Source organism: Necator americanus (assembly GCF_031761385.1).
Source record: "Necator americanus strain Aroian chromosome Unknown Necator_2022.05.29.01.07, whole genome shotgun sequence".
Taxonomy (NCBI): domain Eukaryota; kingdom Metazoa; phylum Nematoda; class Chromadorea; order Rhabditida; family Ancylostomatidae; genus Necator; species Necator americanus.
The window spans coordinates 170,522-194,249 of NW_026986548.1; the positions used below are offsets into that span (position 1 = coordinate 170,522).

Below are 23,728 nucleotides of genomic sequence, written 5' to 3' on the forward strand. Positions count from 1 at the left end.
CCGCTCAGTCCCCCCTAATGATCTTGAAACACGGCGTGGAAGACTGCATTTCTTTCAACGAAGTACGTGTAAATGCTCCACCCTTGTGTACACGCCGCCTTCACGACCGATCAGTCAGAGGTCAATGAGATCTCCTCACCAACAGGGTCAAGCGTGTAGTTGGAGAAGAAACCTTCCCGATAACGATCCCCTCCACAGAAGACCAGAAAACGAACCTTCATCTCATTCTTTCAAGTATAGCCGCTCATATAGCAATGAAAAAGTGGTCGTAATAAACAGAGTTAAAGAAACAAACTGGACGCTTAATAAATAAACCAAACAATATAATACATCAAATATTAATAATAAGTGGTATAATGAATATTAATATAAAGTGCCGCAAGTAAAATAAAAATATATAATATAATATGGACGTCACTAATAGTTTACTGCAAGGATTAGAAGTAAGTCAGTACATATATGCACATATAAATTGAAAAGATGAGGAAGCCTTTAAGAGTATTCGACGACACAAATCTTCTTTTGACAGTGATTTTAAACGTTCGGAAGTTTAATCCCCGCAGGAACCAATATTTTTGCAAAGTGGAAGAAACAGCTGCAAACGTTTTAAAACCATCTTATCACTATTTCTACTATATAATAATTTAACTCATCGACAATGGAAACGAAATGTTGAGACTTCGATCCGCGCCGGAATTTTTCTTTTTTCCACAATAGAAAAAAACTAATACCGAGGCAGAATGCATTCTTGATCACCTTGATCACCTTGACTCCCGTTGATCTTCGAACTGGTCGAGCGGGCGCCAGTAATTCTTCCATTTGTCCCGATCGCGTGCCAGAGTAGCCCAGTGGTTCCTCCTTTCGCGTGGGACACGAAGAGCATCATATTTTTCTTTGAAGGACTTCGTGAAGAAATCTGACCATCGGGTCGACGGTCTTCCTGTAGTGCGCTTAATATCGCGGGGAACCCAGTCGCTCACGGCTCTGGTCCAACGGTTGTCATTAAAGCGCATCACGTGTCCGGCCCACCTTATTTTACTTTCCTTGGCAAACGCGGCGGCGTCTCTAATCTTCGATCGCTGACGTAGGAGAGAACTTCGAATCCCGTCCCTCACTTGCGTGAAACGGGATACTCCTAGCTTCACTCTCTCAATTGCGCGTTCAATGACGCTCACCACGTTTTCTTCCTGCTTGCGAAATGCCCAGGTTTCCGAAGCATAGGTCAAAGCAGGAAGTACGGTGGTGTTGAAGAGGTGAGCACGGAGCCGGGTGTTCCTGGTCTTCTTCACTACATCCTCGATGCTCCTGTACGCTCCCCAAGCCGCTCGTCTCCTCCTGCCCAGCTCGGGGGTCAGGTCGTTCATCATGTTCAGTTCCCGACCCAGATAAACGTAGCTGGTGCACTCGGATATGTTCGTTCCGTTGAGCGTGAATGGGGCATCCGAGACCCATCCGTTCCGCATGAACATCGTCTTTTGTAGATTCAGCTGAAGACCGATGCATCCACATGTTTCGTCGAATTCGGTCAGCTGGTTGGCTGATGCTAGGTGTTACCAGTACGATGTCATCAGCAAAGCGCAAATGGTGTAGCTGCCGACCATCAACCTTCACTCCCATGTCGTCCCATTCCAACTTTCGCATTGCGTTCTCGAGGGTGGCTGTGAATATTTTGGGTGAAATTGTATCACCTTGTCGGACCCCCCTCTCCACGTCAATGATGATGTTCTTGTAGAATGGCGAAATTCCGGTCGTGAAGTTACTGTACAACTCTCGAAGTACCTTTATATATTGAGTAGGGACGCCTTAGTTGTCCAAGGCTTCCACGACCGCTTCCGTCTCAACCGAGTCGAAAGCCTTCTTTAAGTCGATGAAGGTGAGACAGAGCGGCATCTTGTACTCTCGTGATACCTCGATGAGTTTCGAAACAGTGTGAATGTGGTCAATCGTGCTGAATCCTTTTCGAAACCCTGCTTGCTCGCATGGCTGTCCTTCATCCAAGACTTTTTCAATCCTATTAAGGATTACTCTTGTAAAGAGCTTGTAGATGACGGACAGTAGGCAGATTGGGCGATAGTTGCCGATGTCATGTGGATCTCCCTTTTTATACAACAACACGGTCTTGCTGGTTTTCCACTGTTTAGGAACCTTGCATTCCGACAGTTAACGTGTAAAGAGCCTCGCCAGGGTGTTGATGAGTACTGGCGGAAGGCTCTTCAGGCGTTCTGGTCTTATTCTGTCGGGACCGGGTGCCGTACGATTTCTTACCGACATGATAGCATGTCGTATTTCGGACGGGAGAACCTCTGGAATGACTTGTCCATCTTCCCTCAGATGGTGAGGAGGCAAGTGGACATGGCTGTCGAAGAGATCAGAGTAGAAGTCGTAGATGATTTTCTCCATCCCCCTTCTCGATGCAATGGCTGTTCCCTTTGGGTTCCGGAGAGCAGTCATCCTCGTCTTGCGACTGGCGAAGTCTCGACGGGCATAGCGGATGCTTTTCCCCGCCTCTGCAGCTTCAGCCAGCCAGCACTTCTGCTCTTCTCTCTTTAAGGTCTTCCTTTATCGCCTCTCGGCAAAGCCTTGCGAGCTCGGACGTGAGTTCTTGGTTCCCTGCGGCTCGTGCTGCTCCACGCTGGCGTATCAGCTCAAGAGTTTCAAGAGACAGGCGCCTCTTGGTGGTTTTAAAACTCTCAGCCTTCTTCACGCAGTCGTGAAGGTGTTCGACAAGCCGGTCATATTCCTCGTCGATGTTGTCCATTGCGGAATCTTCCCAAAAGCCGGCTAGCGTAGCGAAGAGATCCCAGTTGATGGTAGTCCTGGGATTTCTCTCTCTGAACTTGGCGGCTTTCTCTGCTCTCCTTGTGAAGGAAAATCTTCCTCGGAGGAGGCGATGGTCCGATCCCGTGTAGAACTTTGGTACAACACCGAAGTCCGTCAGGCAGAACCTTTTATTGACGATGATGTGGTCTATTTCACTACGGTACCCTCCACCGGGTGACTCCCACGTCCAGCGTAAAGAAGAGGGCTTCTGAAATTGCGAGTTCCCATGGATGGTCTTAGTCGTCATGATGAACTCGGAGAGCCTCTCTCCCTGGTCATTCCATTGTAGGCCGTGGGTCCCGATGTGAAGTTCCTCCGGCGTTCTTCTTGGGCCAACCTTAGCGTTGAAATCGCCAACTATGACCTTGTAGAAGGCATGATCTTCTTGGTAGAACTTCTCCAGGTCCATATAGAAAGCTTCGACTTCTTCTTCTTCGTAGCTTGATGTTGGAGCGTAAACGACGAAGATAGTCAAAGCTGGTATTGGGCCACATCTTCTCATCCGCAGACGTCCGATTCGGGTCGTAAGTTGTTCAAAAGAGTCGATGTTCTTTGCCATACTCGTGTTGACGAGGACGCCAACTCCACCAACACCTCTACTGTCGCATGTTCCTAAGAACAGTTCTTCTCCAGTTTCATACACGGCGTTGAGAGGGTGACGTCGTCTCGTCTCGGTCAGTCCGATGACGTCGTACTTGATCTTCTTGGCTTGCATCATCAGATCTTCGATGGCCGCTTCCGATGCAAGCGTACGTGCGTTATAAGTACAGATCGCCATCCTAGTCCTTTTCCGTTTTGGTAGCCTACATGACTCCTGCAACCCCGTCCTACCTGGCGCTACCGTACCAGGCTTTCCTCCGGAATCAGTAGACTCTTTTCTATTACTGTGTTTTGCTTAAAAATTTTAAAACCCATGGGCAGGTTGCAAGCCTCTAGTCCCATGAGTTTCTGGGAGAACTTTCGTTCTCCCGGTGTGGACATGTGGAGCTTATTTGTTGGAGGCGACTCCAAACCGCCTCCCTTGCACCTCCCAGTCACTTGATTGCAGGCTTTTGGCCGGACCGACGTGCGGGATACAAGAATGTCATGAGTCAGTCCTGGCTCAGCAGAAACAGGGAGTCCATCCCCTGAATCCACCTGCGTCTCTGGGCAAGCGCAAGGTCGCGTTTGGTCCGCGATTAGCCCCCTATCCTCCACCCGGGGACGCGCCACGTAGCCTCGCGACTAACCGGCTGTGATCCCTCTAGAGAGGGAGATCCGTGGGAATGCATTCTAAAAGCATTTTTCACCATTTTCTACTTCCTGCACATTTCTACTCATTGATAGTGATTCTACACAATTCTACTCATTGATAGTGATTACAGACAATTACTTACTTGAATTAACCGGCGGGCCGATGTCATCGCCTTAGGCGGTTACCCGCATCTTCACCGAGGTGTGTCGTCCTTGAACATATCTGCCCAACCTTCTCGGTCTCCTGCGAGAGTTTGCACAGAACCGATCCATTCGTCACTGTTCCATATCCGGCGAAACCTTGCGTCTCGTCTGAACTGCCTGTCCACGCCGAGTATCCTCAGGTCCTATTCCACCACCTCAGTCCAGAGCTTCCGCTTGTGGGCAAGTGGCCTCTTCCAGCTTGAATCCGACAGAGTCCTCAAAACTCATTGAACAAGGCAATTTGTTGGTCTCCTTATTAAATGACCAAAGCAGCGAAGACAATTTTCTGAAGCCACTTTCGATGGCGGTGCAAGATGTTGATATCTTCCACGTGTCATTCGCAGGTGTACCACATCAGTTTCTGCGTGAAGATCTTCATTTTGGGATACCCTAGGCCAATAATAGCCAAGCAGCACTACATCCGGCTGGTGTTCGAACTGCAGTAGTTGTTCGTTGATTCATGTCATCAAATGAACGAACTTTCATGGTAATCTATCGACGCGGAGCACGTCGAGAAGACGGCCTCGATGAGGAGGGTCGAAAGGGGCTTCAAAGTCCAGAAAGGCTATTTGCATCGGCTGTGAGTACCGCTCCCAGATTTCGGTCACTCTCCTAACGATAAACACCTGGTCAGTCGTAGATCGGCTTCAGAATCCAGCTTGCTCGTCGTGCGTTGTTTTTTCGCGATGTTTAATAAGTCGGTCCAGGATAATCCGCACCAAAACTTTGCACATAACACGCAGCAAGGAGATTTCTCGATAATTCCTAGGGTCTGTGAACTTCTAGTGGAGAGGAATTATAACAGCGAGCCTTCACGGGTCAGGTATCCTTTCGTCTATCCATATTGAACCGATGATCTTTGTCATTTCACGAATCTTAGACGAAGGAAGATACATCAGCATTTCCGAGCTGATTCCATCGTCTCCACCAGATTTTCCATTTCTCATCTTTTGGATAAAGATCAGAACCTCCGACTCGGTCGGTGGTTCCTGGCTAACCGCATATGTCGGGCTATGCAACAAGACCGCGATAACGAATTGAAATGGCCAGTGATGCGAGCGACACATACAGAATTCTACGTGTATCTTGTCTCCGCAGATGCAAAGACAAACTTCTTCCGCGGCATTTGAACCGGGAGTGCTTTCTTCGCACTCGTCCTGGATGCACTCTGCAAAGAAATCCGCAAGAAATCAAGCTTCTTTCTGGTCCGTACTCCAACATGAATAGACACACGTTGGCGGGAATTCGTTCTGCACTCTCGCCTTTCAGATGTAATGTCGATGTTCGATTGAGGAGGTACACCTCGGTTAATCTTGTGGAACTGTATCTTAATGCTGAGAAGAACTGGACGGTCTGAGTCGAGAGCAACGTTCCAAACATCTCTGGGTTTTTGGATATCCGACTGGGGGATTTTCTTCGTCAGAACGTAGTCCAGGTAAAGTTTGAGAGTCCTCATCTTCCGCTTGCGCTGCTCTTCAGGCGTCAAAAGGGTTGAACCCTGCCACATGAGCTGATGGCGTCGATGAATCCTCTTAAATGTGGAAGCGATGATGAGGCCCGTCTGTCTGTTCGCATAAGTCAACCAGACGGCCACCGTTGTCCGACGTGCACTCCGCTGGATAATACCATTTTCCTAGCACATCAGATTGTTGTTCGAATCCCTTCATTTGCGTCGACTCCGACAACGACAACCTGCTGGTTGGGTATTTTAGACATTAACGCATTAATTTCATCGTAGAAGGCGTCCTTACTGTTATCCTCAGCGGTTTCAGTAAGTGTATTGGCACTTACGATTCAGAGTTTACGTCCTCTGCGATACCGCAGTCGTACGAAGGCACATCTAGATGACATTGAGCCAAATCCCTCCACCAGTACCTGCAGTATATGGCGTAATTTTCGATTCTGATGACGGGCAATCTCTCCCACGTGTTTCCTGCAGTGCAGCAAAGGGCGCACAGAGATATTGCAGAAGCCTAAACAGGGCGGTTTGTTGGAGCTCACTCGATAGTGTTCGGCAGTTCAGCGTGACGAAACGAATAGTTGTTGCCGAAGATTCCATGCTCCCTTCAGGCAGCTGATCATTCAGGTTGTAGGTTCTGGCGATGTACTGGACGACTGCACCTTTTTGCAACATATGGGAATTTTTCGCCATATAACAGTGTAGGTCACATCGCTCGTACTTTCCCAATGCGTACACACCTGATTGCGTTTAGTTACAGCACGGCCATCACGAATAGGTAGCAATCTGACTTGTATACGCGGCCGATTACAGACAATGATTAGTTTGATCCTTGCCGAGATCTCAATTTTTGGAAAACCTGATAAAAATTACTGAAAAGAACTCTCCACCGCCAGTTTTTCCGAAATTGGATTTAGAACACTTTTCACCGCATTGAGGTGTTATCAGAGATCGTTTTAGCGACTAGAACGAAACCTTGATTGGAAATTACTGCTTCACTGATCGAATTTAGCAGCTTGAAAAAAATATGAATAATGGACTACAGAAGAGACGGAGGAAGACAAAGGTGGCTGCTTCCTGTTAAGGAAGATTCACGTTATAGAAAGGTTAAAATATCCTTTTTAGGAACCCTCTGATTTTTTTTTTGAATGCTAGTTGAGGAAAACTTGAGAAATTTAGCATTTTTCTCAACCTTTTTTCAACTAGGTCTTGAAAGAACGAAATTTATCTGGAAAAATGTAAAAATGAGTTGTGATAGAAGAATTTTTCTCTACAACATACTTCAAAACGAACTCTTCATTATGGAATACGAGTTGAGTAACTGAAGTTCGTTTGAAGTCGCACAGATTTTAACGCGTTGCCAAAAATCTGAGATTTCGCACTTGCAAGGTTACGGTAGCGCGGTTGAAAAATTCGTAGTCATATTTTGATGGAGCATCAAGGAAAACTCTCGGCTGCTAATTTTGGTCTCTATATGTGCTATGGTTCTCCCTCATTTTTGAGAGAAGTTCGAAAATTTGAGGAAAAATCTAGAATTTTTGTCAGCTAGGTTTCAAAAAAAAAGTACAGACAGAATACAAATACAGAAGAAAAATGCAGAAAAAAATAGAAATACAAATTGCATGCAGCTTTATTGGATGAGATTCACGGTGAGTGTCGATATTCAGAAACTCGTGGAGCCTACTTTGCACTAATTTTATTCCTATTTGTGCCTGTGGATGCCTTTTCTTCTCTAACAGCATCGAAATTGCTTTTTCGAGTTATGATAATAAATTCGTTACTGTCGTATGTAAAATGTACTATTTTAACTCTCGCACACCAGATCAAAAAATCTGACTTTTGTCAGGGATTGATCCCTGACAGTGGCAATAAAAACTGGCTAGACATCACTTTCTGCCATGAGTACTAAGTATTATTGACCTCAGTGAGCTCCAGCCGACTATGGATACCGGATAACCACTATGATTCTTTCTCTCTTACTCAATATTTTCCATTTTCTTGGTGAAATTTTTACAATATTTTTTATTAACAACTCACTTAAAAGCAAGGCCGCAAGACTCAAGTTTTCGTTCAGAATGCATGCATAATTTACACTCTTTTTCTTGCCTTCGTTCTCTTGACCCCTCGCATTTATGATAATCCGGATTTCCTTCATTTATTTAGTATTCTCCCAGACTAGTCCTGGACTAAAAGGCGTAAAATTATGCCAGCAAAATCTTTAAGAAAATACTTCTGCCATCTAGTTTTCTAACATTTTGCATCTCTTAATATGAGTTTACTTGAAATCGACTCTCCTCGTCTTTTTCTTCTTCCTTTATTCATTTTTTCTCCTCTTTTGGCAAGCCTTACGACCCCCCCCTCCGACACCCCTCTTACGACCCCTTGTCGAGAAATTCTCAACGCAACCTTGACCCTGCTCACCAACTTATTTAAGTAAAACCAATGGAAATGCTGCTGTGGGGAGCAAACCAAACGATTGATTGCGCTCTGCTTTAAATAGGACGTATTTATATACGAGTGCTATTGCTACTACATATTTTAAAGTATTAGAGCTAACTCAGTCGTTGCATTTGTTTCAGAGAACCTTTTTTCGGAGGACTGGAAAAATTACGAAATATCAACTGTCCCTTACTAATAAGGACACCCTCATTATTTACAAAACTTCAGAAAACGGTGAGTATTTTCGCTCTGTAGATTGTGCTAGCACTAAAAACTTAGGTAAACACTTGAGTGTTCCAGATCCGACAGTAATAATGTGGTATGAAACCTATCATACCATACTATCAATCTCGAGCCTGGAACACTCAAGTGAATGAGCGCTCTAGGTCAGGTGATCTGTAGACGAAATGCTGTAGTCGGCTGTACGTAATTGTATACGTCATGATCAAAATGTGAAAAAAAGCATATCCGATTAAAAGTGGTAATCGAGAGAATATAAAATATTATTACTATCACATCGACATAGACATCGCATGTCCCAAACACCCCTGTCTCTTGTCTATCCATCACTTTCGCTTTCGGAGGATATTTCTACTCACCCAAAACGACCGCGATTCTAGAATTCGACAAAAGCGCATCTCGGAAATCGTAATTTCACGATATCGCACGAGGTCTGCACGCCGAATAGACTGTTCTGGGTTTCACTGTTTCCTCGCATTTTGGCTCACCAATAAGGTTACCCCGTTCCTTTGAAGAGGAACAGGGTGTACATATTATTTATTTGTTACTACATTTACTACATATTTATAAACGTCTATTCTTACTTTGGACTGCGCTGCCCTAGATACGTAAATCATGATAGGGCAAATTAGTATTATTAGATTTATTAGATTAGAGAATTGGTAGGCTCACAGTCGAATTTCGCGTGCGATGGGGTCGATCACAAAGGGCTGGTCAAGGACTTGAATAACGGTTGTATGCCACTCTCGTTGCTCCGGTTGTTCTTCAGCATATAGCCGAGGTAGCAGAACTCATTCACAAGTTCGACCGGCTGCTCATGTCCACTGACCCTTTGCAAAGGTTTTGAGGAGACCCACATCTGCTCATACGTATCAGTTCGCTGGCGAAATCTATATTTACATCAAGGTCCGATACAAGGTCGACAAGTTTCACTTCAGTTCCACTGGTGTAAGTTTCGTACCACTTCCCCTGCGAATGTCACAATATCGTCGAGATCCGCCCAAAGGCCGTTCTGATGATGCTAGGATGATTCCGGCAGGACACTCTTTGACTGTTCCTTGCATGATGTCATCAATACAGGAATTAAAAAGGGGAGCTTCTTCCACTGTCCCTTGTCTTACTCTGGCTGGTGTTCGCACTATAACAGCTGCTCGTTGATTCATGTCATCAAGTGGACGAAGCGCAAAAGGTTAACTGCACTGGCCTTGAGCACCCTGCAAGCAGTGGAAGGCGTTGGGAGAATTCTGATAACATTTTTCCACGAACCAAGTATCTTTTTCTTTATCCATAATGACTAAAGGACCTTCCTCACTCCACAAATCCCGGATGGAGGAAAACATCGTATCATTTCTGCACTAATTCCGTCATCTCTACCTGAAGAGAGCGATACAGTTATCAATGTTGAGGCCGACAGACACATTTTCATTTGGCCGCTATACTCTCTTAATAATGCATAGGCTTTCTCCAAGTTTCTGTCTTCGTATAACGTTTCGAACTCCCTTGGTTTCGACGTCCATTCGTTTTCGCAATTTTGCAGCTGACGATGCAGATTCTTTCTCAGACGCTTCTCCTGGTTGAGTGCTGGTGGCATATGCAGAATTATAAGCGAATGTTGTCTCCTCAAAAGCGAAAGCAAACTTTCACCTCAAATATAGAGTTCAGAGTCAGTTTAGAATCGGAAGAGCTTCTGTTTTTACTTCGCGAGAGACTTCAAAAGAATCTGGATCTAGATGATGTAAATCGCAAAGCTTACCCCTGGTCCGTATCCAACATGAATAGATAGATATACGTTGGAGAAATTTTATCCTGCACTTTTCGTTTTTCAAGCATGCTACGTCAATTTTCGGTTCAGGAGGAATTCTCTGACTTCTCTCGTGAAACCGTATTTTGAATCTGAGAGGAACCGAACGGTAGTCAGTGGCGAATGCGGCGTCCCAAACAATTCCAGATTTCCGACTGGGGAATGCTGCTCATTAAACCAAGCCGAGCTGAAGTTTAAGAGTTTTCATCCTCTTATTTTGAGATTTTTCATCCTCAGGCGTTAGAGACTATTGCCTCCTAAGTCGACATGGATGATTATTCTTGAACATGGAATCAATTATAAGGCCTGTCCCTTCACACAAGTTGACTAAACGGATGGTGTCCACATCATCTATAAAAAAGATAAGGATGTCCCAGTAGATGGTGTCTCTGTAGCCTCCGATACTGAAGACGACCCGGTCTCTGATGCGTGTTCCTGAAGGGCACGAGACGTAGAGAAATTGCGGAAGTCTTCCTGAATGTGAAGAGAAGGTGGGTTGTTGGAGTCCACTCAACGGCACTCAGCAGTACATCTTGACAGTACCGTTTTTCGCTTTCTGGGGATTTTGCGTCATACAGTTGTGCAGGCTATATAAATCGTATGTTTCTGAAATACCTGAATGCTCGATCGCGCTCGGTGTAACAGAGGGATACTCCTGAAGCTGCTGTTCATGTTCGCATTTCGCGTAAGATAACCTAAGTGCAAAATAATTAACAATAACAACATAATTCAGGGCTAATTCTTTCACTAAACTCCGTAAGAAAGACTAGTGTGACTACGCAGACCGTTACTATGAATACTGGAAGAGTTTTGGTAAATTTTGTTTGGATACCACATCGATAACGCAGTGGAAAATACTTGAGAAGTCTTTCAGCTTGTCTGCCGCTACAGAATTGTATTTGACTTCGGAACTCTCAATATCTTCCTTATCAATGATGCTATTCACAGATGGAGAGTTGCTCTTGACGAAGTTATCGACAAATATTCTCGTCTTTACTACGAGCTTCCTGAAGGTTATAATCACACATAGTTTTGTAGACACCTCATCGAATAGAATGTAATCTTCAGAATCCAATACTGTCTCTGAAAAGCAAGGTTGTCTGTCGCCAAGGTGCCAGGAAACTCAAAAGAGCACCCCATGCAATGATTCGGTTGTGTGCACAGGAACGCCCTCTAAGCTAACGGTAAGTAAGTCGGACATATAGATTGTTACCTTGTGGGATGTCATATGCAGGAAATATGTGACGAGAAAAATTGCACTTTCAGCTTGAAACGGAGCCAAGTCGCAGATCTTCAGTAGGTTCTCCTTATATCTCAAGTTCCAGCAAAGATGTGTCTGCGAGAGAACCCCTGTCAGTTGTTCATTTTCCTTGCTTTCGTCTTTCTGAGTAGACTTCTAAACGATACTATTGTCTAGGCAGTCAGTTCGTCGTGGAAAACGAAGTGTGGCCAGTCTTAGAGCTCGTATTCAACGTAAGATCTGCGCTACCTCATCGCTCCGCCCGTTCAAAAGTAAGCAAAGCGTGGAGCCGTCAAAAGCCTGCCAGGTTTACGAGAGAGAGGTTTGATTTACTATTTTTTATTTTAGTATTTTATAAAAATACGTCTATCAAATTGGAACACAAACGAATAGAATCATTCCTAGAGTGATCCACTTTCTGGTTTTTTAATTATTTCTCACAAATGGTGGAGTACCAAAAACTGGCCATGTTGATTGGCCCATTCCACGTGTCGCGACGTTAGACAGTGCTTGCATGTATTTTTCTGGCTTTGGTTGCCTCTGTGGTAAAAAACATCGTGCAGAATCGAGTGGCTTCGCCTGCTTCGCCCGGCATCTAGACTAGAATAGCGAAAAAGTGCATTTGCAATATTAGCTGGGGTAGTTGATCCTAGTTAATGACCGGCAAGTTTTGTTAAGGCTGATCCCCTTACTTTATGCCTTAATGTTTTGCACACACACTTTTTTGTAAGAAGTAAAAAGCTAAGGTTGATATTTATCCTAAAGAAGAAAAAGCTTGCCATTTTTTCCCAATATTGAACCTAGTTAGAAAGTCACATTTAGTTCATTGGACATATGAACATTGGATTCAGTGCGTCCTAAAATTTATAAAACAAATTCCTTGTTCAGCTTCTTCAAATGCCTCGGCTGGTGCCCCCAATGAGGAAGCGCAGGAGCAATGATACTATTGAACCACTCGTCGTTATGTCAGAGACATCTGCCACTTCTGTTCCTCCACTTCCTAGCAACCCACCTCCCAGTCTCTCATGCACTAACCAGCATAATTCCTCCAAACAGGAAGAAGTCGATGCCGCATCTCCACCAAAGAATGTGTCTTTCAAAACGGCATTGACAAGCTCTTCCTATCAGAAACCTAACAACTCTGATGTTATGCTGTCGCTGTGCACTACACCATCCGCTTCTTCAGAGTACCCAGAGGATGCCAACACTGCCATTTCGGAGAAATCTGCGATTTCTAAAAAGAGCGTCAAAGTGAACCAGGCACCTGCTTCGGCGAACGTACTGACCCATTTAATTGGAGACAACCCTGATGACTCTGAAATTGTTCAAGATTCTGGTATTGAGAATCAGATCACCCCAATGAAGCCAATGAGATATTTCACAAGAACCTCGGCGGTTTTGGAAACAGGAGATTCGCGCCTTAGCAGCAGTAAGACGGACCCGCCTACAAAAATTCTTGTCACTAGTGCTGTCGCTGAGGAAACTCCCGATGCTCCTGCAAAACCCTTGCGACCCCTCATCGTGCCATTCACAATTAAAAAACCTCATCTTCTAGCTAGACCCAACATCTTCGCAACTCCTATCCGTCCACCTCGTGGTCGTGAAGCCGTCCACTTTTCCATTTCTCCTTATCAGTCCGGAGATGAAGACAACTCACCGAATGAGTCTAGAAGTCACGAAAAAACTTCGCTACCGAACACGGCCGAAGATGTGCTGTTGGATGCTGTAAACCAAGCCGAACATCCAGAAAACACCGAATCAATTCCTTCCGGAGAAAGTGAAAATGAAGACTGGCAAAATTCTCAAATGGCATAAAAGAAGCACTAAAAATAATGCAGAAAAATCCATGACACTTTTCGGGATTTGTAAAGCTGAGCTTCGATAAAATGTCGTTCTGCAAATGTATAAAATGTATACAGGAAAAATGCCGGAGCAAAATTGTGTAGTAAAACCAGCTCAAAATCTTCATATGAAGTAGACTAGATATCTCAAAGCAAATTCCTAGAAATATACCTCTTACCTATATTGGTTAAAAGTGAGTCGAAAGTCACCAACTACGCAAGTTGAGATAATATATATTGGTCAAGTGGAGCAAATCTAGAATATTGTACTGTCTTGTAACTTCTACCGCAGATATAAACTGCAATGGTCAGTCTCTTCCCTTGCTTCAGGGAAACTTTTTGATAGGTTATGTATCTAAAACACATTCTTTCATCTAGTGGGGTTGGTTTCAAGATGAAAAAAAGACGTAGATGACAATGAAAAAATAAAGACAAAAAACGTTACCTTGACACGGAGGTTAATTACTACATTAAGTTATTCGTGTCAAAGGGTGTTCATACTTCAAAGCTCAAGCTTTTTGTTTACTTTTACCCAGAACGTTAAAGGGAGTCGTGCACGATCGAAGGAGTCAATTAAGCTCCTAAGGCAAGAGTGCGCAGAGCTACCACTTCACCCGTTCATGAATCCTTATGTTAAACACAGCATACCACGAATCTGACGTGATGAGAGAATCCGCGGGAAAACCTAGAGTTGGGGTTCGGAGAGGTTCGGCCGTGTCTGAACCAGTTAGGGTTGCTGGGTCAGGGGTCGTTCTGCTCACCTTTAACAATTCAGATGTGAATATGATTGTAAACATTTCCTCCTTCGGCATCATTTGGCTGACATTGTCTAGTAGCATCTTAAACGTACTACTAGAACTGTGTAAGTACAGCTGAATCAAAAAGTGTAGTTTTTGGCGGAGAGATCACATCATTGACCGGATGTGATTGTTCTGTTTAGTTGTTACTTGAGCGGAGGGAATATTGGAGTACAATGTAGTTGGAGGAAAATGCATGACCAGTCTGACACCGTAACCAAGGGACTGATGAACGGTTTTCTTGCCAGGACCCATTCGCCCAGGAAGGAATAGGTGACGTCAGGATGTGAGATTCATTGGATTCCTTGCATGATTTTCCGAGCATTTTTGAAGTGTTCTCAGCAGTTCTTGTTTTTGGAGCAGAACACCAGCTGTGACAAATGAATGACTCTTTCAAACAATTTCTGACTGTGGAGGCTGGTATGTGTTGTAGATAAAGTCCGTAAGGAAACAGAATTCTTCCACTCATTTGAGCAGAAGGACAAAAAATTAGTTGATCATTGGTCTCGCCGTCACGTCAACAGATTAGATGTGCAAAAACACAATGAAACGTGCAAATCGAAGTCGTAAGTAGTGAACTTCTAACGATGTAGACTCTTTTGAAAAGTTCAGTGGGCACAAGGGTCTACGTAAAAAATAAACAAGGACTCATGTATTATAATCCTTTCTGGACTTGAAAGAGATATTTTTAATATAAAACAAGCAACACACGTATATATGTTACCACAGCATGTGAATTTGAAAACCAATTGAAATGTTAGGAAAAATGCACTGAACGCTGGAAAGTCTTGGGACAGTGAATCAAAAACTGCCTAAAAACTGATAATCTTACAGAAATAGAAGAAAATTGAGTTCGTTCAGATTTACCCTAGAATTGTTAGAGGCTCCATCAACTATATTTGGAGCACCAGAGTCTCGAGACACATGCTTGATTTTGGGAAGTGCTTCAGGGGAATCAAAGGCATTAGTGCATCCATTGCGATATCATCGCGCACCACGTTTTCATGCTGTCATTTCGCTTTGAGGAGGAAGATTACGACATCAGTTAATTGGTGAAACGTTTGGACCTCAATTTTTGAACATCAGTGCTGATAAATGGTGGATATCCCTGTCAAGTGGGTCTGACATGTTCATTTGAACAAAGAGACACTGGAATGCTGAAATTGTGCTCGCTTCTTCCTCTTCTTCCTAGTGTTTGTTGCAGGGTCCGCCTTTCTACTTATTGTCTTCCATTCGGTTCGATCCAGCGCATTAGTTGTACGCAAACGCGCATCTTTCATATCCAGCTTCACAAGGTCCAACTCCTAGGCCTGCCCCGCGGCCTCACGCCTGAAACGCCAAGCTTCAGAGAGATTTGGAACAAAATTCTCCTCTCGCCGCAAGACGTGACCAAACCGTCTCAGCCGCGCCTCTTTCATCATTTCAGTTATCGGGACGACGCCGAAGATGGAGCGTACAATTTCGATGTTTACTTTGTATTTAAGCGTTAGACATATCGTTCATTTCAACATCCGCATCTCCATAACGTGCAGCCCTCTTTCCAAGGCTTTCGTCCAGCACTCGCATCCGTAAAGGGCAACAGGACGCACAACCGTCTTCTAGATTTTCAACTCCAGTAGAACAGCAACTTTCCTGTCGCACAGTGCGAGTGTTGCCACTTTTCATTTCATCCACGCCGCATTATCCTTCTTGATCAATGTCGCCTGTGAAAGTCACTTTGGATTCAAGGGTTTTAAAACAGTCCACCTTAAGTGAATCGGTGCCATCGTCACGAATTGAGCCATCTTCTATCCTAGGTCCGTACTCCATGTACTCAGTTTTTGATACATCGAGGCGCAATCCATGTTGCTGCAGCCGATCCTTCCAAGGCAGCGAAGATCACCTTGAGACTCCGACACGAGCATGACATCGTCGGTAAAGAGTAGGGTCCACAGATGCTCTTTTTTTTTCTTTTTCTTGATCAACGTCGCATGTGAAAGTCACTTTGGATTCAAGGGTTTTAAAACAGTCCACCTTAAGTGAATCGGTGCCATCGTCACGAATTGAGCCATCTTCTATCCCAGGTCCGTACTCCATGTACTCAGTTTTTGATACATCGAGGCGCAATCCATGTTGCTGCAGCCGATCCTTCCAAGACTGCGAAGATCACCTTGAGACTCCGACACGAGCATGACATCGTCGGTAAAGAGTAGGGTCCACAGATGCTCTTTTTTTTTTCTTTTTCTCGATCAACGTCGCCTGTGAAAGTCACTTTGGATTCAAGGGTTTTAAAACAGTCCACCTTAAGTGAATCGGTGCCATCGTCACGAATTGAGCCATCTTCTTAGGTCCGGTACCCATGTACTCGTTTTTGATACATCGAGGCGCAATCCATGTTGCTGCAGCCGATCCTTCCAAGACTGCGAAGATCACCTTGAAACTCCGACACGAGCATGACATCGTCGGTAAAGAGTAGGGTCCACAGATGCTCTTTTTTTTTCTTTTTCTTGATCAACGTCGCCTGTGAAAGTCACTTTGGATTCAAGGGTTTTAAAACAGTCCACCTTAAGTGAATCGGTGCCATCGTCACGAATTGAGCCATCTTCTATCCTAGGTCCGTACTCCATGTACTCAGTTTTTGATACATCGAGGCGCAATCCATGTTGCTGCAGCCGATCCTTCCAAGACTGCGAAGATCACCTTGAGACTCCGACACGAGCATGACATCGTCGGTAAAGAGTAGGGTCCACAGATGCTGCTTCTGGATTCCCTTCATCATCGTATCCATGCACAGTATGAACAGCAGGGGTGAGAACCCTGATAAACCCCTACTTGTACAAAGAATGGCCTGCTTATTCCAACAGCACACCGTACAACGCTGGTAAGCTTGGCATAAAGCAGTTTCGTTCACCGCACATATTCTTCTGGTACTCGATGCGACCTCATGGACATCCATAATAGCTCATGTGGGACCCGGTCAAAAGCTTTCTTCAAAAGCAAAAAGCAGATCAAGAAAAGCAAGATGCACACCGCAGTTCTTTTCTCGATGTTTCTCCAGGAGGATGCGGACAGCATGAATAGCATCTACAGTGCTGCAGTCCTTCACAAAACCGCACTGAGTGAGCGAAACGCTGACAGTCGTCCTCAGACGAGCTTCCAGGACACGCTCAAAAACGTTCATCGTGTGGCACAGCAGTCATATAGGCTTGTGCAAAATGCATTCAGCAATGTCTCCTTTCCCTTTCCAGATAAGCACGGTCCCGGAAGTTTGCCAAATGCCTTGAGTCCCTTTCTCTGCAACGATCTTGTTAAATAAAGTTGTGAGCAACACGGATCCTCGATCTCCCAGCAGCTTCATTAGGAACGGTTGCCTTGTTCGACTTCATTTTTGAGAGAGCAGCATTGACTTTGACTGCAGTAATTGGTAAAACAGGACCCTCGATGCTGGGAACAGTTGGGATGGGGGGGGATGACAAAACTCTTTGTTACACAACTGATTGTGGTACTCTAGCCAGCTCTCCAGGATCTGATCAGAGCGACGCAGAACGGCGCCATCAGCTCGCTTAACGATCTTGGTGTGCTCCATATCCAACGTTGAGCAGTGACGCGCTCCGACTAAACAATACACTGCCCGCTCGCCTTCTCTGGCATCAAGCATGTCGCAGCCTTGTAGCGTTCGGACTTGGCCTTGGAAACTGCCTTCTTAGCCTCTCTCTTCGCCGCTAGGCACCACAATATTCAGGCTGACATGTCCACCACCAGCTTATAGCCTAGCTTATTTTTGGACTTCTTTACATGAATTGCCGGCTGAACGTCCCCGTTCCAAAACCACGTAGGATTTTGTATATTAAGCTTACCTAGAGTCGTTTTTCCCAGAGTGTCCTCCGCGGTCAAGCGTATGACGCTGGAAATAGGACACCACATTTCCTCCACACCACGGGTAGGGAGGGGGAGTGTAGACGGAGCCACGCATGCGGAGAATACCTCCTTTCGATCCTCCAGATCCCACCGTTTGATGCGCTGTCCTTGGATGTCTCCTCCTTGGACGGAATATTTCCAAGTTAATGACGAGCAAATGGTGTAGGATGGCGAAATGGTCTGTAGGGATGACTTTTGAATCCTGCAGAAGTCAGCGATCCCGTCGGCGTAACATTCAGACATCTGTTAGTGTTTCGCGACTGCTGTTGGTGTACGTGATTAAATGCGATTTTCTTTTCCAATACTGCATGTCTGCAATGATCAAGTCACTTGCAACAATGTACTCCAGGATTCGTTTTGAGCTCCACAGCCGTATCCTCAATGACAACTCTCGATTCTCTCCTTTCCGAGAACCGACATGTCGATTGAAGTCACCTCCGATTAGAAGTACTTCCTCGCCTTCCAGAGATTGGATGTACTGTTCCTAATCCTCCCAAAAGCACGCCTCCTCTTCTTCACTACAGCCCATCTGTGGCGCATAAGCAGAGACGACTCGCAGATCCACTTCTCCTGTGTCTTCTTTTACAGTCACTAGGCGATCCGATAGTCGGTGAACCGTGGCGCTGTTTCTAAAGCCTTTCCAGTGAGTCTCCTGTACGGAGCATATGTCAGCACAGCGTTTTCTAGGATTGTCTGCCAGTTAACGACTTTTTCCGATAAGCATCCCAACGTTAAGTGTTGCCAGGCACACTGGATGTTGCTGGCGAAGACTGACTAACTTCTTTGGCCGGTTCCGCCCTCAAGCCGGTAGCCCTCGCATATTTGTCACATTGCCCTGGCGAGGACAGTGCGCGTCGCTTCTGAGGGACGCCCTAGCTACGAAGAACACACAGTAGACAATAGCAGTATGACGCGACGTTGTTATCCTGGGTCGGGTTGTCGCACTAGCAGGCTAGCAGCCTGGCACCGGAATCGTGGTACCTCGTCACTTAGCTAGCCTGTGGCCTCGGCCCTAGGACTGGCCTACTAGCCGGGCACCTTTGTGGCATTGTTGAACCTGCCGAGACAAAGTCTCGCCACCATAGCTGTCTGACGACCAGGGGCACCGCTGCGCCGCTCTGAGCCGTGAGATAGGACTTGCAGCAGTGAAATTGTGCTCGCTATTTGAGGTAATATACGTAGGTACTATACTGCCAACTGCTTAGTTTATTTTTTTGTTTCTTGGTTATTTTGCTATGCGCCTAATAATCGAACCGACTGTAAAAGCTTCAAATTAATGCAAAACAGTGGATCGCGCGAATAGCTCCAAGATTCAAGATTACAAGCGTGCAGTTGAGATCGATATTATCATTGGTGCAGTAGCAAGCAGTAATATTAAATTCTCCGAGACAAAAAACAGGAAGTTGCCTTCGCCTTTAACTTCATTTGCGCATGCATAAGAGATGCGGCTTTCACACAAATTGGGAGGGCTATTCGACTGCAAGAGAACAGGTAACGAATAGAACTATTTTCATAAAGGTGATGGTCAAAATCGTGTGCAGGAATTTCTCTCCTTCTTCAGCTGGAGATTGACCTGACAACACACCATGAATGTGCGAGGAATGTGCTCCATAACGTTTAGGCCGGCTGTCAGTAAGAACTTCTGCAGTGTCTCCACCATCGACCGACGGTTCGAAAACGTACTGGTACGCATCAAACCTTTCATCTCTTCGAGGTCGACCAGACTTGTATGTGATGATAAGAGTACTGAGTTGATCATTGGCTGACTCCTGTAAGTCACTGTATAAGCTAGAAGAGCGTTCATAATTCTCAAACGGTTCTGAATTCATGCGAACGCGGCGGCGCATCTCAAGCAGATTGATTAACGGGTTGATTAAGGCGAATCCTTGGTGACAAAGCGTTAATCAACCTGCTTGAGATGCGCCGCCGCGTTCGCATGAATAATTTGCCTTGGTGGCAATCTTTAAGAACAACTTCCAACCCCGCCAGTCGGTGAAACTGGCCTTTAAAAAAGACGAGTTTGTCGAAATGTCAGGCCAATAAGAAAGTTTCACCTAAACCTCATTGGCATAACAAGAAAACATAAATACACTTCCAAATCCCGAGGTTTGAAGAAGAGAGGACTTGGAGATTAGCGCTTTAGTCTTTTATGCTTAGAAGAATAAATCTTTCATCACAAAGTTTTTGTACCCATCAAATAAGTTCAGCATTCATTTGATGGCAATAAAAAAACGTTCATGAAAGCCAGTGTCCTCCTCATCTGTTCATGGGAGTGGAATAATGGAACTCCGCTCATAATATTCTGATTACTCAAGACATTCCAATCATCATACCATGTAATAACGGGTTCATTGTGTGTGTGTGTGTGTGTGTGTGTGTGTGTGTGTGTGTGTGTGTGTGTGTGTGTGTGTGTGTGTGTGTGTGTGTGTGTGTGTGTGTGTGTGTGTGTGTGTGTGTGTGTGTGTGTGTGTGTGTGTGTGTGTGTGTGTGTGTGTGTGTGTGTGTGTGTGTGTGTGTGTGTGTGTGTGTGTGTGTGTGTGTGTGTGTGTGTGTGTGTGTGTGTGTGTGTGTGTGTGTGTGTGTGTGTGTGTGTGTGTGTGTGTGTGTGTGTGTGTGTGTGTGTGTGTGTGTGTGTGTGTGTGTGTGTGTGTGTGTGTGTGTGTGTGTGTGTGTGTGTGTGTGTGTGTGTGTGTGTGTGTGTGTGTGTGTGTGTGTGTGTGTGTGTGTGTGTGTGTGTGTGTGTGTGTGTGTGTGTGTGTGTGTGTGTGTGTGTGTGTGTGTGTGTGTGTGTGTGTGTGTGTGTGTGTGTGTGTGTGTGTGTGTGTGTGTGTGTGTGTGTGTGTGTGTGTGTGTGTGTGTGTGTGTGTGTGTGTGTGTGTGTGTGTGTGTGTGTGTGTGTGTGTGTGTGTGTGTGTGTGTGTGTGTGTGTGTGTGTGTGTGTGTGTGTGTGTGTGTGTGTGTGTGTGTGTGTGTGTGTGTGTGTGTGTGTGTGTGTGTGTGTGTGTGTGTGTGTGTGTGTGTGTGTGTGTGTGTGTGTGTGTGTGTGTGTGTGTGTGTGTGTGTGTGTGTGTGTGTGTGTGTGTGTGTGTGTGTGTGTGTGTGTGTGTGTGTGTGTGTGTGTGTGTGTGTGTGTGTGTGTGTGTGTGTGTCTCTCTCTCTCTCCCCTCCGGATGTGCGTTTGTGTGACGAAATCCCAGAGAGCAGTGAGTTTCAACGGCGTCGAATTGGTGCGCCAGCGCCAAGAACCGGTAAGATCGGGTGTCACGGCTTCGAATTATTATGCGCCGATTCAGTAGTATCGCGCAATAACTCCAAACGAATTTTTTTAAGAATTAAACGTTGCGCGTTTGACACATGAAGTTGATAACATCGTTTCTTCAAAAATTGGAAACATGAATGAAACCGACTGCTTAAATAGTAGCGAACAGTTCAAATGATCAAACGTAGAACCTTATCTACATCAGTACGATGATGACGTTCATTTCTTTTCATGTCAGCACATTATTCTGAGCTAAATGTAGTGGGTAAAGAGAAGAAAAACTCATGCTTTGAATTACGTTTCCAAACAGTTACGGCATCGAAGAGATATATGTAGATGTGAAATCAAGTGTGAATGCTCTCCAAGTGTAGTACTGACACCTTCAGGAAAACAACAATGAAATCATCAGTTTAATGCATCATCATTTCATGAATGCTTGAATTTAAAGGAAAGAACGAAAGAAGCGTCGCTAGAAGTAGAAATATAATTCTACGGAAAATGTCGAAAACGTTTCTTTCTTAGTAATTTTCTGTTTGCTGACACTATTTAAATAAGTTATCTACTTCTGTAACATCCTTCTCTCAAATATAAAACATCCTCGTAAAACTCAGCTTCGAGTCAAGTTAACAAGATTTCAAGGTGAAATTTAATAACCAATTTTTCGTACCTTCTAAAAGTCATCAGCACAGCACTCATACTCCTTCTACATCGTGCCCATTAGCAGCAGAGATCATGTTCTCATGATCCCAGGTGCATAATTTTTACGTATCAGGAGAAATTCCCGCAGAAGCACAAACATTACTTGTGCCACCTGATCTCAGCATACATTTCGTAGAAACCAACGTCGTAAGTTCACGTGTTTCATGGTTTTTCGCCTTTTTTTCATGTTCTAGAATGCTTTAGTTTTGTTCTGTAGCCTCTTTGTATAAAAGATCCCAAAGCCAACTGTGCCATTTATCTTCGGAATCTTACAAAAAGGTGGAAACAACCGACAAGGAGAAACACTGTAGTTACTTCTTTTAGAAAGGTTTACATTGCAGGTTCCACTGATCCCAGCATACATTTCGAGAAACCAATGCCGTGAATTCACGTTTTCCATGGTTTTCTCGCCTTTTTCTTGCGTGTATGAACAATAGCTTATTGTTTGCTTTCGAAAAAAGTTTCAGTAACAATAGTTACGTCTGTCAAGCATGTCGTAGTAGGAAAAGTTCATGGCTGATACATAGTGAATCTATAACTAGCTTTTTCCCAGTTTCGCAGCTCTGCCAATTCATAGGAACGAGTATTTCAATCTAATCAATAATTTTGAAACTCAAGCTGAAACCCTAAGTTATCAGCGTTTTACTTTTCTACTTTTTTGTTTCAATCACAAACAAACGTTTTGTATTCGAATGGTACTGCTGGTTTTCAAGCGCCATATTTAACTCCTTACCTAGATAGCGTTACCATGGCAGAAGGACTCGATCCAGTGCTTCTTCCATTAACTTTTATGTTCCTCACTCTTCCTACTATTGGTGTTGTCGGCAACACTGTCATGGTGATCGCGACGTTTAAAGCGAAGTAAGTTTGCTGGTCTTCTTAGCACTCTTCTCGTACAACACTCATCTGAACCTCTGTCTAAGAATATTTTGTTCGTTTGATTTGCTGTGCTTATATTATTTCAAAGCGGAAAGTAGGCAAACTGTCCTCAAATGGTTGCACAATAGTTTTCAGATTAACTTATTGGTTACATGATCTCTCACACAACTTATTCCCTGCGCATTTCTTAAGAGCTGAGCCCCAGCCAAGAAAGAAATATTCACAGCCATATGAAATTTTTTGAGGAGACATGGATCTCCAGGATTTTAAGCACACACAAGCATTCTGGATTACAGAACCATTGAAACGATTAGCATGAAGCGTCTAGTGATCCAGTACCAGTAATTCCCCCCTTACCGCATAAGGAAGTTCAGATCCTAACGTCCCGTCTTTTCTTCTACCATATGAGTAGTATTTACAGGAGAACAGTGGATAAAAAGTTACGAAGAGATGACGGTCCCCTGAAAAGTCACACAAACACCAAGCAACATTTTATACGATAATAATCGCCTACCGATGTGGCAACCAACTTCTACCCATGGCGTTATATCGCTATATGATGCAGGCATTGCTCTGCTAAAGTGTATATCGCAATTTGGAGACAATTTCGCGCTACCTCAAATCGCAGCCGCTTACGCAACTGCAGCGAGCTTCCTGCCGTTTTGACTCGAGTAACCTCGGCGCCAGCCCTCACCACCTATGATTTGTGTTAACGCGGTTGATCATCGCATTTGATTGGCAGAAAAAGAGAAATAAAGAATTAGAAACTAGAAGGCTTGTGAAGCTGAGCTGAACGGAGATGTTATTTCACCTAGTACTGCTTCTACAAAAATGCAGTTACCCGCTTGCAAGAGATGCAAGTTCGCATCCAAATAATCATTTATTTCTTCACATACACCAGATGTCCGAGGAAAAAAAAA

The 23,728-nt window shown here is 44.6% G+C and overlaps 6 protein-coding genes across 9 annotated transcripts; 1 reads left to right on the top strand and 5 right to left on the bottom strand.

The window, feature by feature from the left end:
• Window positions 1-761: 761 nt before the first annotated feature.
• Window positions 762-1,641, bottom strand: RB195_026465 (uncharacterized protein; the record flags this gene model as incomplete). 2 transcript variants are annotated; one of them, XM_064176900.1, is made up of 2 exons in its annotated part: window positions 762-1,487; window positions 1,555-1,641. In XM_064176900.1, 2 exons carry the CDS (start codon window positions 1,639-1,641, stop codon window positions 762-764), a joined length of 813 nt encoding a protein of 270 aa, XP_064070911.1. The 2 variants fall into 2 exon arrangements, with proteins under 2 accessions (XP_064070911.1, XP_064070912.1); XM_064176899.1 differs by having other exon boundaries at window positions 1,162-1,641.
• A 162-nt stretch (window positions 1,642-1,803) lies between these two features.
• RB195_026466 (uncharacterized protein) lies at window positions 1,804-2,451 on the bottom strand (the record flags this gene model as incomplete). The annotated part of the gene is made up of 2 exons (XM_064176901.1): window positions 1,804-2,145; window positions 2,266-2,451. The coding sequence occupies 2 exons, from the start codon at window positions 2,449-2,451 to the stop codon at window positions 1,804-1,806; spliced, it is 528 nt and encodes a 175-aa protein (XP_064070913.1).
• Window positions 2,452-2,515: 64 nt separating this feature from the next.
• RB195_026467 (uncharacterized protein) lies at window positions 2,516-3,598 on the bottom strand (the record flags this gene model as incomplete). Its single annotated transcript, XM_064176902.1, has 1 exon — window positions 2,516-3,598. The coding sequence occupies one exon, from the start codon at window positions 3,596-3,598 to the stop codon at window positions 2,516-2,518; it is 1,083 nt and encodes a 360-aa protein (XP_064070914.1).
• Window positions 3,599-5,332: 1,734 nt separating this feature from the next.
• Window positions 5,333-5,764, bottom strand: RB195_026468 (uncharacterized protein; the record flags this gene model as incomplete). Its single annotated transcript, XM_064176903.1, has 1 exon — window positions 5,333-5,764. One exon carries the CDS (start codon window positions 5,762-5,764, stop codon window positions 5,333-5,335), a length of 432 nt encoding a protein of 143 aa, XP_064070915.1.
• Window positions 5,765-6,750: 986 nt separating this feature from the next.
• Window positions 6,751-13,251, top strand: RB195_026469 (uncharacterized protein; the record flags this gene model as incomplete). 2 transcript variants are annotated; one of them, XM_064176907.1, is made up of 8 exons in its annotated part: window positions 6,751-6,822; window positions 8,296-8,389; window positions 10,930-11,009; window positions 11,071-11,209; window positions 11,265-11,380; window positions 11,463-11,548; window positions 11,614-11,758; window positions 12,325-13,251. In XM_064176907.1, the coding sequence occupies 8 exons, from the start codon at window positions 6,751-6,753 to the stop codon at window positions 13,249-13,251; spliced, it is 1,659 nt and encodes a 552-aa protein (XP_064070916.1). The 2 variants fall into 2 exon arrangements, with proteins under 2 accessions (XP_064070916.1, XP_064070917.1); XM_064176908.1 differs by lacking the exon at window positions 6,751-6,822 and adding an exon at window positions 7,354-7,365.
• Window positions 13,252-15,754: 2,503 nt separating this feature from the next.
• Window positions 15,755-23,377, bottom strand: RB195_026470 (uncharacterized protein; the record flags this gene model as incomplete). Of its 2 annotated transcripts, XM_064176910.1 has the most annotated exons (8): window positions 15,755-15,922; window positions 16,088-16,210; window positions 16,382-16,493; window positions 16,754-16,870; window positions 17,911-18,151; window positions 19,557-19,740; window positions 23,166-23,269; window positions 23,323-23,377. In XM_064176910.1, 8 exons carry the CDS (start codon window positions 23,375-23,377, stop codon window positions 15,755-15,757), a joined length of 1,104 nt encoding a protein of 367 aa, XP_064070918.1. The 2 variants fall into 2 exon arrangements, with proteins under 2 accessions (XP_064070918.1, XP_064070919.1); XM_064176909.1 differs by lacking the exons at window positions 15,755-15,922; window positions 16,088-16,210 and having other exon boundaries at window positions 16,483-16,663.
• Between the last annotated feature and the right edge of the window lie 351 nt (window positions 23,378-23,728).